This window comes from Penicillium argentinense, assembly GCF_028826775.1.
Source record: "Penicillium argentinense strain IBT 30761 chromosome Unknown utg000004l_segment0_segment0, whole genome shotgun sequence".
NCBI lineage: Eukaryota > Fungi > Ascomycota > Eurotiomycetes > Eurotiales > Aspergillaceae > Penicillium > Penicillium argentinense.
The window spans coordinates 3028515-3042045 of NW_026622663.1; the positions used below are offsets into that span (position 1 = coordinate 3028515).

General features: G+C 53.5%; 4 protein-coding genes across 4 annotated transcripts; 3 read left to right on the plus strand and 1 right to left on the minus strand.

The window, feature by feature from the left end:
* Window positions 1-1219: 1219 nt before the first annotated feature.
* N7532_004047 (uncharacterized protein) lies at window positions 1220-3237 on the plus strand (the record flags this gene model as incomplete). The annotated part of the gene is made up of 2 exons (XM_056616541.1): window positions 1220-2195; window positions 2255-3237. 2 exons carry the CDS (start codon window positions 1220-1222, stop codon window positions 3235-3237), a joined length of 1959 nt encoding a protein of 652 aa, XP_056476898.1.
* A 3368-nt stretch (window positions 3238-6605) lies between these two features.
* N7532_004048 (extracellular serine-threonine rich protein) lies at window positions 6606-9648 on the plus strand (the record flags this gene model as incomplete). The annotated part of the gene is made up of 3 exons (XM_056616542.1): window positions 6606-6668; window positions 6778-6963; window positions 7021-9648. The coding sequence occupies 3 exons, from the start codon at window positions 6606-6608 to the stop codon at window positions 9646-9648; spliced, it is 2877 nt and encodes a 958-aa protein (XP_056476899.1).
* An 867-nt stretch (window positions 9649-10515) lies between these two features.
* Window positions 10516-10716, plus strand: N7532_004049 (uncharacterized protein; the record flags this gene model as incomplete). Its single annotated transcript, XM_056616543.1, has 1 exon — window positions 10516-10716. The coding sequence occupies one exon, from the start codon at window positions 10516-10518 to the stop codon at window positions 10714-10716; it is 201 nt and encodes a 66-aa protein (XP_056476900.1).
* Window positions 10717-10989: 273 nt separating this feature from the next.
* N7532_004050 (glycoside hydrolase family 154 protein) lies at window positions 10990-13262 on the minus strand (the record flags this gene model as incomplete). The annotated part of the gene is made up of 3 exons (XM_056616544.1): window positions 10990-12046; window positions 12106-12322; window positions 12377-13262. The coding sequence occupies 3 exons, from the start codon at window positions 13260-13262 to the stop codon at window positions 10990-10992; spliced, it is 2160 nt and encodes a 719-aa protein (XP_056476901.1).
* Window positions 13263-13531: the final 269 nt, after the last annotated feature.

Consider the following 13531-nt stretch of genomic DNA (forward strand, 5'->3'; position numbering starts at 1 on the left):
ACAAATATGATTCATCGCATCGTGACTCCGACTCTGATCGGCCTATGATTCATCATGCACGGCTCAGCCAACGGCCCCTCGACGTGCAGCTGGTCTGACGTCCAGCATTGCAGATTGGCTATCGATTGGGAGCCCCGACGATTGTAAACTCACCATCTGCACAATTTTGGCGCTTTTGCAGGTTGCTGGCGTTCGTATTATTGCCAGAACCTGACATTGTCCCTCGGCTCCTAGTCTGGAGACGGACCCGCAGGATTGCCAGCGATGCGTCGTCTGTCTGCTTCTTAGGGGCGTTTTAGTTTTTCTCCCCCTCTTTTTCCGCTCTAGAACTTTTTTCTTTCCTTTATTGGGTGTTTTGACTTCCTTGCTTGTAGCCTCATCTGAGCAAATCGTAGAGCTATCGAGACTACAGGCCAAGCTGTATAGAGTCATTTGACTCAGACTGGTAGTCATTATTTTCAACGATACTCATAGCTGATGCCAGCGTCGTACTGAATAGAGCGAACTGCCATTTGCATCTGCCACGCAGTGATTGGCGCGAGAAAATGCGGTGAACTGGCGCGGGCGAATGGCGGGCGGCCATCGGCGGGATGGCCCCACTTACGTTTTGGCGGGAAAAATCGACATCCCTTCAGTCGTACTTTATCCTCTTCACTTTCCCCCATCATCCTCACTGCCTCCAACGCGCAACGTACCACTTCTTCATTGACCCCCTCGGAAACTGTTACCCTACCTGATATCGTCAAGAATTCCAAATGGCCTTCGTTGAGCTGTAAATCCCTCGCTGGGGGGCTCTCCCAGGTCCTCCAGTCCAACAGCTCCGATCCGTTCAATTCACTTGACGATATTGTTTCCTCTTTCGACGCCCGCTCTGAAGCGTCGGAATTGCCCCCCAAGTACAGTCACTGAAGGAGCACTTCGCCGTCCCGACCGGACTGAAGGTGCTTGCCGCGGTTTCAAAAAAATCAACATCCCGACACTCCCTCCCCGAGCACCCGTCTCTCTCCCCTCAATCCGCCCCTTGACAACTCCTACTCTGAACTTCTCGACCCTTTCTTACAATCCGACTCCCTTGAACTCTCCTTGAATCTCCACCGAGATCACTTCCCTGAAAAACCTCTTCGACACCTACCCGACTCAGCGGGCAGAAAAAAAAGTTTTACGTTACGAAAAGTTCACGACCACCCCGCCGAACTAGAATTGCATCGCGCATTGCCAGATGCCGCAATCTGATCCCTATCCTACCAAGCGGACCCCCAAGGGCTCCGCCAAAAGCAGCAAAGCTCGCCCCGCCACCCCCGAATCCAACACCTTGCGGCACATGGACATGTCTCCCAAGGCTGTGGCCCAATCGAAAAAGGCATGCCGACCCAGCGGCCATGGCTCGTCCGACCGGAAGCGTCGGGCGTCTTCTTCGTCCGTCTCGAGCGTCTCCTCGGTTTCTTCGCTGGAAGAGCTGAGCGAAGAGGCGGATGAATCGGAAGATGATGCAGACGATGAGGAAGACCGGCCGCTGGCCCACGCTCCATCTTACGGTCGTCGTCGTCCAAACACCTCCCGCAAGATGGGGCGCCAACCTTCCAAGAACAAGCGTAGACGTGTCTCCGACGATGAGTTCTCTCTGGGCAGCGATAGCGAGACAAACGATAGTTCCGATGACGTCTACGCCGCCGTGGACTACATCACCGACGCGGACGATGAAGAACAAGATGTGGAAAAACTCGAAGAGATGATGATCATGGAATCTGAGACTGAGCATCGAGTTATGCCATCGTCGGACATCCACGGTAGCCAGTGGAATGGCAGCGAGATCTTCGGAGACTCGATGCTGCTGCCTGCTGCCTCGTTCTTTGACGAGGAACAGCTTTACACCGCCATGGACACCTTCGGCGAAACCGACATGGCCAGCGAAGCAGTGGAAACACCCGTGGCTCGCCGCGTCCACTTTGAGGAGCGATCCGACACCTCGTCTGACAGCGAATCCCACACCGACGATGAGATTCCCGGTGATTTCCTCCAGCAAGATTCTCTCGATCCCCAGCTGCGTCGGATGATCGAGAATGACAACAACGAATACCGCCACAGCCACCGTCGCCAGTCCGAAGAGATGTTTGGCGATGCCGACTACGGTCACGGAAACATTTACCACGTCGAGTCCGACGGAACTTCTGAAGGCAGCCTGAGCGGTTATGAGAGTATGATACGCACGAAACGATTAACTTACCGAACCCTTATGCTAATCCTAACCCCCCAGCCGACGACGGTGATACCACTGATGAGGATCTTCCCTCCCCTGCAACCATTACACACCCCCGATCTCTTCTCCGTCGCGATTCAACGGACTCTCTCACCGCAACTGGTGACGACAAGGCCGATAGCGCCCCCCGCCGACGAGGTCCCATCATGGGAACCTTCGTCGCTGACCCCCACAAGCCCGTTGCCCTCGTCGATTGCACTGGCAAGCATCTCGTCATCATCCCGGCCTACGCCTCCTCTCGTCACGACTGGCTCGAGTCTGCTGCCAACAGCATGCCCGGGACTGCGCAAAACAGCCCTCGCCAGACTACCCTGCAATTGGTTGACGAGAGTGACACTGATGCCCTTGCATCCCCCAACCAAACCGACTTTAGCCCCATGCTCGCATCCAGTGCGAATCTGATGATGACTGCCCTTGGCAACGACTTGACCCCCGGCGGTCAGGTCATGGGCCCACCGGAGGCTTTCTATCCCTCGCAGGACTTCAATGTCGACAGTTCCTTCGAGGACGACGATGAAGATGATCCCGAGTCGGCGCTCAACGTCGACGACTTCATCGATTTTGGTGACGGGTCTTCCGACGAGGAAGAAGAAATGGGCAAACCCTTCGAGGATGATGCTCTTATCTCCCCCATGGCTGGCAGCTCTGCCATCCCACCCATGGGCACTCCCACCCCCACCCGCAAGAACTCGGAACAGCACGACAGCAATGCTGAGCGGTTCCTGAACCACCTGGACAAGGGTATTGTCACTGCCTTCCGCCGCAACCACAATCGCTACCAGGCCCTTCTTCGGCTGCCCCAGCACCGCGAGTTCATGCCCGCGAACTCCCCTGCTCGCCCTGCCAGTGTCTTCCGACACGCCAAACACGCCGACCAGCGCACTCCGACTCGGAAGCGCAAGGCGAGCGGCTACGCCGGTGGCGAAGCGGTGCGACGCAAGCTCATGGACGCTCAGCGCCGTACCCAAGTTCCTCTCTGAGAAAAATACGTTCTGCCTTGACTTGTTTGATTTTGTCTGCACTCTGTCCGAGTGCTGTCACCATGGATGAGTTACTTGCTGGCACGCGTAAGTTTCATTATGATTTCACGAAGTTTGATTTACCCAAGATAGCATGATACACACGGACGCAGTTGAACTGTTTCGAAGTACTCTTCAGTCGCTGGCAGACGCGGCTGCGGCCCAGGGCCTCAGTCAATCAATTCCAATTCCAAATATTCCAATTCAGTTCCTTCCCCATTTTCCTTGGTATGTTTTAGTATCGGAGTTTACCCATGTTGCTTTTGGCTTTTCACGGATTGTTCACCGAGCTACTAGGAGTGTGTAAATAGGCAGTGCCCAAAAATTAATCGTTACTCTTAAGCTTAAAGCCTTGTAATCATTCGTTGCTAGTAGTTATAAGAGTCTTGGTCTGTCCCTCCCAAACGGGTAACTCCCGCTGCCGAGTGGAGGCTATGCCAAATTGGCGCACAGCAGCCGGGGTATCCGTCGGAGACAGCTACCACGCTGTGGCGTCCCTTGGCACGTTCTCCGTGTCAGTTGTTCGTAGGTAATTGAGTTACAACGGTGGGTGGCTAGAGTATCACATAGATGGTCCTGTCATGCATGGATTGTATTTATCTGGAGAGTAGACTGGGCAAACTGTGTTCTAGCAAGGCAAGGATGGACTTGTACTTTTGGCAGCACTCTATGTCTGTCAATTCGCACAAGCTTCCCCAAGACTTTCGAGATGGTTCAAATGTGTAACGGGCTTGGCGAGTGTGAGGCAATCGTGGTTTCGGAACTTAGACCTGCCAGTATACTGGAGAATATTTCCAGCTGCCCGATTATACACTGTAGTTAGATAGTTCTGAGGTTTACCCCTCTATCGATGCGTGAGATACCTATCTCAAGCAGAGAGGACAGGTCAAGAAGCCCCTTCAACTCTCCAAAAGCCCAAGTGCAAATGTTGAAACACTCGCTTTCCGGACGCCCTCCCCAATACCAAGCCGCCAATGGGAGCTCCTGAAACGACTGGAGGCCCCAATCCGAACAAGCCACCAAGCCGCTGGACCACGAACAATGCAACATTGCACAAGCAGAAATAGAGTCATACCTAATGCTAGAATATATCGATCAGAAGAACCGTTCGGAAGAGGATGGACTGCAAGGCTGGCGGTTCGACGAGCCCACGGGCCCAATTCGCCGGTATTTTTAGGCGCCGGCGGTTCCTGCAAAGACCCGCTGAAACATCGCAGCGCCAAACAAGCACGAACCTGCTGCCCAGTCGAAAGTTCTCAGAAGCACTTTCCTGCGAAACAAACAATGGTTCGTATTCTCGGTGCAAGGGACTGTGATTGAGCTATGCCATAGGAACTACTGGTAGAGGTAGAGATAGAAGTACCCGATGCTGGCGAGAGCCCAATGGAGCAACCGCAGCGCCGAGATCAGGGCGCTGGAGATGGCAGCATCGGTTACACGGAAGCCCCTCGCACTCCACGGAAACGAGCTGTCTATTCCCGATTGTCGATTGTCTGCTGGGCCCAAGGACGGGTCGATCGGATGGACCATTCAAGATGTAGACCACTTGCACCGCTAGTCGACCGCTCCCTTACTCCTACTTAATACTGCATAGTATAGGTACTTGTATGAAGCAATGTGCTGCGTCGATGGCTTCTGGACTCTGCCCTCCGACAGGTTGCTCTTGGCTCCAATCAAGCCCAGACGAGACGAGACCTCTCGTCGGTTGCGACGCCACAGGGGAAACCAGACAGCCGATGGCTCCAGCTCGACGCCACAACCTCCTGATCGGATGTGCCCCCTGGCAAGAAAAATAATATGTTCCAAACGGGAATGCTTGTCCCGGTCCTTCAGCTGAAAAAAATAAAAAAATAAAATAAAATAAAAATAGCAAAGGAGTTGACACCAGTTGCCTGCTGAGATAACCTTGGTGCAATTATCACGGCGCAACGGGGCCTGGTGGACAATTGTAATAAGGCTGGGCGTTTAACACGAGTGTGATTACTCACGATGATCCTTCTGCCCCCAATCACTACTCTATGGCACTGCAAGTCACTGCGAAAGAATATCGGCAGTCACGTTGAACAGGCCGGTCGCTGTGGGGAACCCGAAGAAGCTGCACGCTCGAGCCAGTCCCCGCCCAGCGAGTTTCAGGGCGCGACGCCGGCGGCAAACTGCTTTTCTGCATCCCCTTTGCATTTCGCTACAGGGACAGAGGCGTCGGGTCTCTGAACGGTCGCACTGTGCAGGCCATTGGAGCATCCACACGAGCCAAGGGTCACCGTGCAAGACCCTGCGATCTATCTCATCCCGCAGGAAGCATCTCGGTGGAGACCAGTCGCTGGCATCGGGGTGTCCGGGGGAACATGGCGACGACGATCCTATCTAGGTCGTTCGGCTGACGAAGGTCAAGCATCGCGACCAGAGCGTTGCACATCACACTGCACCTTGCGAATCTTCTCTGCAAACCGTGTCGATCATGCGGCTTTCACCAGTCGTGGCCCATTCAGAAGCCCAAGCGTGGGGCTATTTTTGGCCCATGCGTATACAGCCTAGTACCTGACCCTATGGTAGTAGGGTATGCACTAGGGCGATAGACTCCATTCACTCCGGAGTCTTTACCCTCAGATGAATGCCTAGTAGACGGATGCCGCGGAGTCGGTTGCTCCGCTGGAACCTGCTGTCGACCGGACCCTTGGCTGCAGCGTCTCCAGCCTGTTCCTGCAGCAGTGACCCTATTCAGCTCGCTGAATGGATCCTCTGCAACCTGGTGGGCGCCATCCCGTTTCAACTGTCCGGTGTCCTCCATGCCGATTGGAAGAAGCAGCGCCCCCAGTGACATGATGTCTTACCACTTGCCCGTCACAATGCTCATGGTAGACAAGGGCGCTAGCACCCGTAGTGATGGATACTAGTAGGGGTCTGGAAGAAAAGACCCTTGGCGGCTGTTTGTGCAGGTTTAAAGAAGGCTTCGCCCGCCCAGCATGGTTCCAGGTGAATGTGTTGAGGCCCATTGTTTCGTGTTTACTCCTTGTTAGACCCTCTTTTGTGTTAATAATTTTTCGTGCTTTCGTTGATTTGTTCTCGAACTTGCCTTTGGGTTGACTAGCAGTCACCAAGGTGCTACCGTCCGTTTGCTTCCCCCTACTTGCCTGGTGCGGAACTTCCCTTCACTTGAGGCTATTGTTTACCATTTTGATATCCCGCACATCTACTTCTCGCTTCTTTTCTCTCCCCTCCCACTTCCTCTTCATCACCACCACTTTTCGAGAAAGTGCTTTTTACTTCATCACCTGTTGCATTCTGACTTCCTTCGTTTACTCTCGTCACTCGTTGACACCTCTTCCACGATGAAGGGTGCCACTTCTTTCGCGTTTGTTACGCTTCTGGCCGCTGCCCAGGCCACGACTGGGGTATGTTGATATTTCTTCTTCACGCGTGATTTTGACGTGTTTTCTCATCAAAACATACAAGACACGTCTCTCCCAACAACTGTTGATGATAGTGCTAACTCTTCTCTAGTACTGGGGCTCCGAAAAATGCTACTCCAGCCCGGGCCGTTCCCCCAACAAGTGTAACGAGTACCAGCAAAATGGTTTCGACTGGACCGGCCTGGCTGATGGCTCGTTCTCTCAATACGGAGGCTTCGACTTCTCCGGCTTCTCGTGCAGCAACAGCTTTGGCGGAGCTGGTCTCGCCAAGCGTGGTGTATGTTATTGCCCTTGTGTTTATTGACTGGCAAGTATATACTAACTTTCCCTCTAGCAAAAATGCATCACCGGTACTGCTGGAAAGGGTAGCGGCTCTAGCAGCAGCTCCAGCTCGGGCTCTCTGAGTGATTCTGTTGGAAGCAGCGCGTCTTCTCCCTCCTTCTCGTGCGGCTCCAGCGGCGAGAATGCCTTCTCCGTCACTCATTTCCACATTTCTACCTCTGAGGAAACCGATCTGCACATCATCTACAAGATGCCTGATGGAACCTCCTGCCGCAACACTGCCTCTTGCTCGTCCGCCGGAACCACTATCGAGAACGACCAGTGCGGTGGCGCTACCTCCGTCTCCTTCGAGCTGCCCGAGGACAGCGAGCATGACAGCTGCGACTTTGGTATCTACACAATTGGCTTTGACTGCACTCCCGGTAACACCGCCACGACTCTACCCACTGGTCCCGCTTCGACTCCGGCCACTTCTGCTGCGGGCTCTTCCACTCTGAGTGTTTCAGTTCCCAGCACCCCCGCCGGAAGTACTGTGGTTTCTGTGCCTGGCAAGCCCGGCTCTTACACCCCCCACAGCCCGTCTGCGTCGGTGCCTCCTGTTTCTGTTCCCTCTTCTGCTGATGCTACCAGCACCCCTGCTGTGACTCCGGTCACCAGTACTCCGGCCAAATGGACCACTTCCACTGTGTACACTACCAGCGAGATCACGATCACCAGCTGTGCTGCGACGGTGACCGATTGCCCTGCTGACTCTACCTCGGTCGTTACCTCTACTATTCCGGCTTACACAACTGTCTGCCCCGTTACTGATACTACCCCCGCTGGAACTTCTCCCGCTGAGTCTACCTCCGCCGAGTCCGTTCCTTCTGGCGGCACTCCTATTGGATCTACTCCCACTGGATCTTCCCCTGTGGAGGGCACTTCCCCGGCTGCCACCTCCCCAGCCGAGTCGACTCCTGGTCCTAGCGGCAGCTCACCCGTGTCCTCGCCTATCACTTCGCCCGCTCCTCCTGTCGGTACTTCGACCCCGATGGTGCCTGCTGGTAGCTCTTCGATTCCTTCCGACTCGACTGTGACTGTTGTTACTTACACTACTGTCACTAACTGCCCCTTCACGAGCACCTACACAACCGGCGGATCTACTTCGGTTACTACTGGCTCTACTCTCTCTACGGTGACCATCACCTCGACTTCCACTATCTGCACCAAGTGCATTGCTGGATCGACCACTGCTCCTGCTATTCCTGAGACTTCTCCTGCTAGCACTGAGACGGCCCCTGCTGGTACGGAGACTACTCCCCCTAGCACCGAGACTTCTCCGGCTGGTTCTGAGACCACTCCTGTCGGCTCCGAGACTACTCCTGCTGGTATTACCAGCCCTGCTCAGACTTCTACCCCCGTTGTCCCCTCGAGTGTCGATGCCGGATCTACTCCTGGTGCGCCCGAGGAGTCTACGACCACTGTTGTGACCTATGTTACCACCACGACCTGCCCGGTCACTAGCACCTACACCACTGGCGGATCTACTTCGGTCAGCATTGGCTCCACGGTCTCTACCGTCACTGTCACTCAGACTTCCACAATCTGCACTAAGTGCACTGCTAGTGCCACTACCGCCCCTGGCATTCCGGCGACAACTCCCGTTATCACCGAGACCACGCCGGCTGTTCCTGGGATTACCACCAGCCCCAGTGAGACTCCTGCTCCTTCTCTGCCCTCAAGCGTGGATGCTGGCTCTACTCCTGGAGCTCCCGAGGAGTCTACCACTACCCTTGTCACTTATGTCACCACCACTACTTGCCCCGTCACTAGCACCTACACCACCGGTGGATCGACCTCGGTCAGCACTGGTTCTACGGTCTCCACAGTCACTCTTACTTCGACTTCGACCGTCTGCACCAAGTGCACCGCAAGCGCTACGTCTCCTCCCGATACTGCCACTGCTCCTACCGGTGTCAGCCCCTCGGGCACCTCGCCTGCCTCAAGCCCTGCTCCTTCATCCCCTTGCCCTAACACTGTGCCTCAGTGCCTGAACACCTGGCTCACTCTAGCTCCCAAGTGCACCTCCAACAGTGATGCCTCGTGCTTCTGCCCCAACAAGCAGTTCACCGACAAGGTCATCTCTTGCATCCAGGCCTGGGGTGGCACCAAGGAGGAAATTTCCTCTGCTCTGTCCTACTTCACCGGTATCTGCGCTCACTGGGTTGACCAGAACCCCGGTATTGTGACTGCTGTGCCTTCAACCATCACCCTGGCTCCCAGCGTCTCCGTCTCTACCGCCACCGTGATCAGCTCTGCTGCCGCCGTCGGCACAACCGCTGGCTCGGGGGAAGTCACCTCGGCCCCGGCCCTGCCCTGCACTACCATTACCTATGGTACCCGCACCGTGACCGTGCCGCAGGTTACTTTCATTACCAACACCAACACTGCCGCAGGTGCTACCCAGACCGTCGGTCTTGTCCCCGCTGGTCCCAGCGGCGCCGCTCCCGCCAACACCGGCAAGGTCCCTGCCCCGGCCGCGGCCTCTTCCACCTGGAGCACCAGCGCCTATCGCCAGCCCACCGCCAGCGCCGGCATCTCCCCCAGCGCTTCGCCAGTTTTCAACTCAGCCCCGGGCCTGTCGATTGCTTCCAGCCTTCTGATGGGTTCGATCGCTGCCTTCCTGGGTCTCCTGTTCTAGACTCGTCTATCCATGAGATGCTATTCCTAAGCAGTGACTTTTTGAGTTTCATTTGACATATTTGCTTCAACGTTGTTCCTATCAACACATTCGTGCCCAGAGCACTCGATCTATTCTTTCTTTCTACGTTTTTTTCCTTCACGCCTTTTCTGTATGGTAGGCATGCTCGGGTGGCTGCCCAGGGACGATACACGAGTCAAGCTGTGAACGGAGTGATTTTTCATGCCTACGAGCTATTTGATTTGTACTGTAATATTCACTCCCTAATTTCAAACGATAGATCTCGTGAACTGAGTTTTTGTTTTCTTCATATCTATACTCGTAGGCTATAACTATTGTGTTTATTTTGTGGAAGTTGGGTTTCACTGGGCGATACACTTGATAGCGGGAACTAGAAGGAGAATATCTTGAACAAGACATACGTTTCGAATAAAGAAATACTTCGCAGAGGCGTTGACAAGGTAACTAAGCTAATATTCTCGAAAATTAAAGGTATTGATGCCATATGTAACCTGATTTTAGCGCCAGAGGCGTCAATGAGAGACTATCCAAATATTTCATCGACTGATGTCTATGCCAGAGAAGTACTACAAAAGAGCAAGCAGAACAAGGCTGCCACTAATCTCGCATCGCTTGTTCATTTATGTGCTAGGAAGCGGCGGCCATGGCAAGCAGAGAGCGCGCTTGCTGGCTGACTGGTTCACGTGATCCCATATAAACTCCTCTCACTTGTCTCTCGCTCTCTTTCTCTTCCAATACTACTCCTCTTCCGAAGACCATCAGCCTCTTACGCAAGATATACAGGCGCACACTCGAATAATATTCGAGATTGCCACCGCTGACCCCGTCAATCCTAGTATCTTCACCATGGCGACAATTCCCACTTCTATCCACGATCTCCCAACCGAGCTGGTGTTGATTATTGCTGAGTACCTATGTGAGCCCTACATCTCGAAGATTGACCATGTTCCCACTGAGCCTTCCTCGCTTGATTTGCCCCAGCAGCGTCGCTGTCGCAGATACTCACATCACAAATCCTCCGCATTCGAATGCGCCTCCACCGGATGAGTTTCAAGAATCATTCTCTTACTTCGCGCGGCATGAATTCAAGGACCTGGGACACATTTGGAGAACGATAACTCCATGGCCTGGATACATCGTGGAAAATAAATATGAGTAAGAAAATCCCGGAAATTTTATGTTCTCAGAGACAGCTCGCACTGGGTTGAGGATGCTGATCATGGTACTTCGCAGTGACAAATATTACACGGAAACCCTGTTTATAATTGAACGCCATTGTACAGCTTCTTCCATTGCCTCAAGGCTAAAGGATATATAGGTCTATGACAAAAGAATAGACTCCCCGTAGTATACCTCGCCCCTGGCTGATATGACTGGTTGATCTGACCATCTTTCCGCAAGAGTCCTCCCAACCCGGCGATTACCATTTGCCGAAGCTGAAACCGCAAATATGCTGGTCGCAAAGATGATCTCATCTCCAGTATGAAGACCTTGAATGACATCCCGCTCTAAAATCGGAATAAGAGTTCTCTGGTGTGCGATATTTGTATTCGCATCGGGCTTCAAAGCCACTGCTCGGGCAGATGGACCTTTCGACGAAGAGCCGTGGATGAGCCCACTTGAAATCCCAGTGGCACCCGCAGACGATAGAATCAACACCGATGTCTCGGATTGAATAATCCCCTCTGTGTCGCCGATACTTGAGCTCTCGTCTATCGAGCTCTTATCCGGCAGCTTTGAGCCATTATGTTTTCGACGTCCGGGCGAAGCAAAACCACCTTCAACAGTATGCAAAGTCCGCAATGATTCAGAAATGAGAACACGGTGAACTCGAACATGCCAGTCTGGCCAGCGATCAGTTGGCGGGATAAGCGTGGTTGTCACCTCCGCCTGACGATCTCCCCAGGGATACCATCGTACTGAGACGGCGGGTATCGAAACAAGGCCGCCAGAGGTCCGCAATTGGATCTGAGAAAACTGAGGCTCGGAGCATTTCCATTTTACAGCCCATGTCTCTGCCCCATCTCTGCTCAATGCAAGGGTACAATCTGGCGCTATTTGTTGTATCAAAGGTCCTGTTGGGACAGAGAAGGCGAAGGTAGAAGAGTATTCAAATTTCGAGTACTTTGCCTGGGTCGCTTTCATTGGCCAGGCTACGAATTGCGCTGGCGATAGGCAGAAATGATGGTTGCCAAAGGGGTGGTTGCTGAGTATTTGTCTGGGAGCAGGTACGAGTCGTGGGTTGAAGAGGGATGGATATGGCTCTTCTTCGACTGTCCAGAATTCATTGTTCTCGAAAAGGGCGATTGCGATTAATGTCTTCAGGCTCCAATATGGGGACTGGGAAGAGTTGTAGTCCTCGCTCATATACATGTTCCTATGAGGTTTGATGAGTCTTTCTGGACCAGGCCACAATGGAATGCTGAGATAACTCACGGGTACAGCCAGCCGATGCTTAATGTTCCATCTCGGTAGAAGATATCTGCAGAATGATTTGCCCACCACCGCAAATGACGAAGAAGGAATCCCTTTATCTGTCCGGACGTGGACAAAGGCTGTGGCATATCTGGTATATGACTTACTGCCAAAGCAGCGAAGAAAGCACCGCACGAAAAGCGATACGTCAGAGATCTTCCGAAAGGTATAACAGCTCCTAGATCGAGCTTGTTAGCCATCAGTACCCACTATGTGATGCAAGTAGACGTACCATCGGATCCAAAGTATCGCCAAAAAGAAGCCCCAAAATCGCGCGCTTGCTGTCGATACCCCGCAACCCTATCCGGGTCGATGTCTTCTGCAAACCTGGCAAATAACAACTGGCTGAACTGAATAGCAAAGCTGCCAGAATAGTAGTCGACCTGGCGACCTTTGCCAATCGCGTCTCGACGCCCAGTCTGTTCAAAATCCAGCAATTCCTTCACTTCCTCCTCCGTCGAAAGCCACGGCCCATCCCCAGACCAGCCATCTTCAAGGTAAAATGAATCAAGCACAGCAAGATCCGCCTGCATCTCATCCTGAACATAGCTTAGTGGAATACCACAAACTTTGACCAGTGCAAGATTCGAAAAGACACGGAACCACCGCCAGTTATTCGGTGGCATCTTTTTCCCATTCATTCCCCTCAACCAGGTTGTGATATTTTGTCTCGTCTTCCTGTCGCGGCTTTGGAATAACTTCCCGGGTGCAACGAGAAGGGCAAAGCTGACGACCTCTGCTTCGACCATTCGCTGATCCATGTCGTCAATAACACCCCAGTACTCTGGATGTTCGGGGTCTGTCGCCGCACATAATCCCGAGATCCATGGCTCTGTTACTTCACGGATGCTCTCCGCGAGAGCAGACTTGGTCGGGTCATACTGGGAAATAGAGGATTCTAATTGCAGAAGTGATGCAACAGCCCATAGGGGCCGAACGAACCCTTCGATTTGCGCGGCTGTCTCATCGAAATGAACGCCTGTTGAGATTGGGAGACGAATGCGACCCTTGTCGGGAGAGAAGTAGGGCGTTAATGGTCGTAGGAGTGCCAGGGCTGCTTCGGTAACGTCTGCTTGGGTCCGGAAGGGGTTGTCTGTGAATCCTTTCAATGGAGGCATTCTGCTGGGAGACCTTTCTCCGAGGGCTCGTTCAGGTTTCGTGCTCGGGCTATGTGAACGGGTGGATGACCGCTGAGCTGAGCGTGCAGCTGCTTGAGTAGATGACAAGTGGCTCGGGAGGCGATTGAAACAAGTATCATATAGACTGAAAGGTGTGAGCTTGCAATCCAGACTCAACCCATGCAAACATGGAGCTGTCTGTTTGTTGCCCCGCGAGTTCGGGTTCGGAGGAAATGTCGGGCATCGGGCGAGGTGTCGGCCGCGCAGCG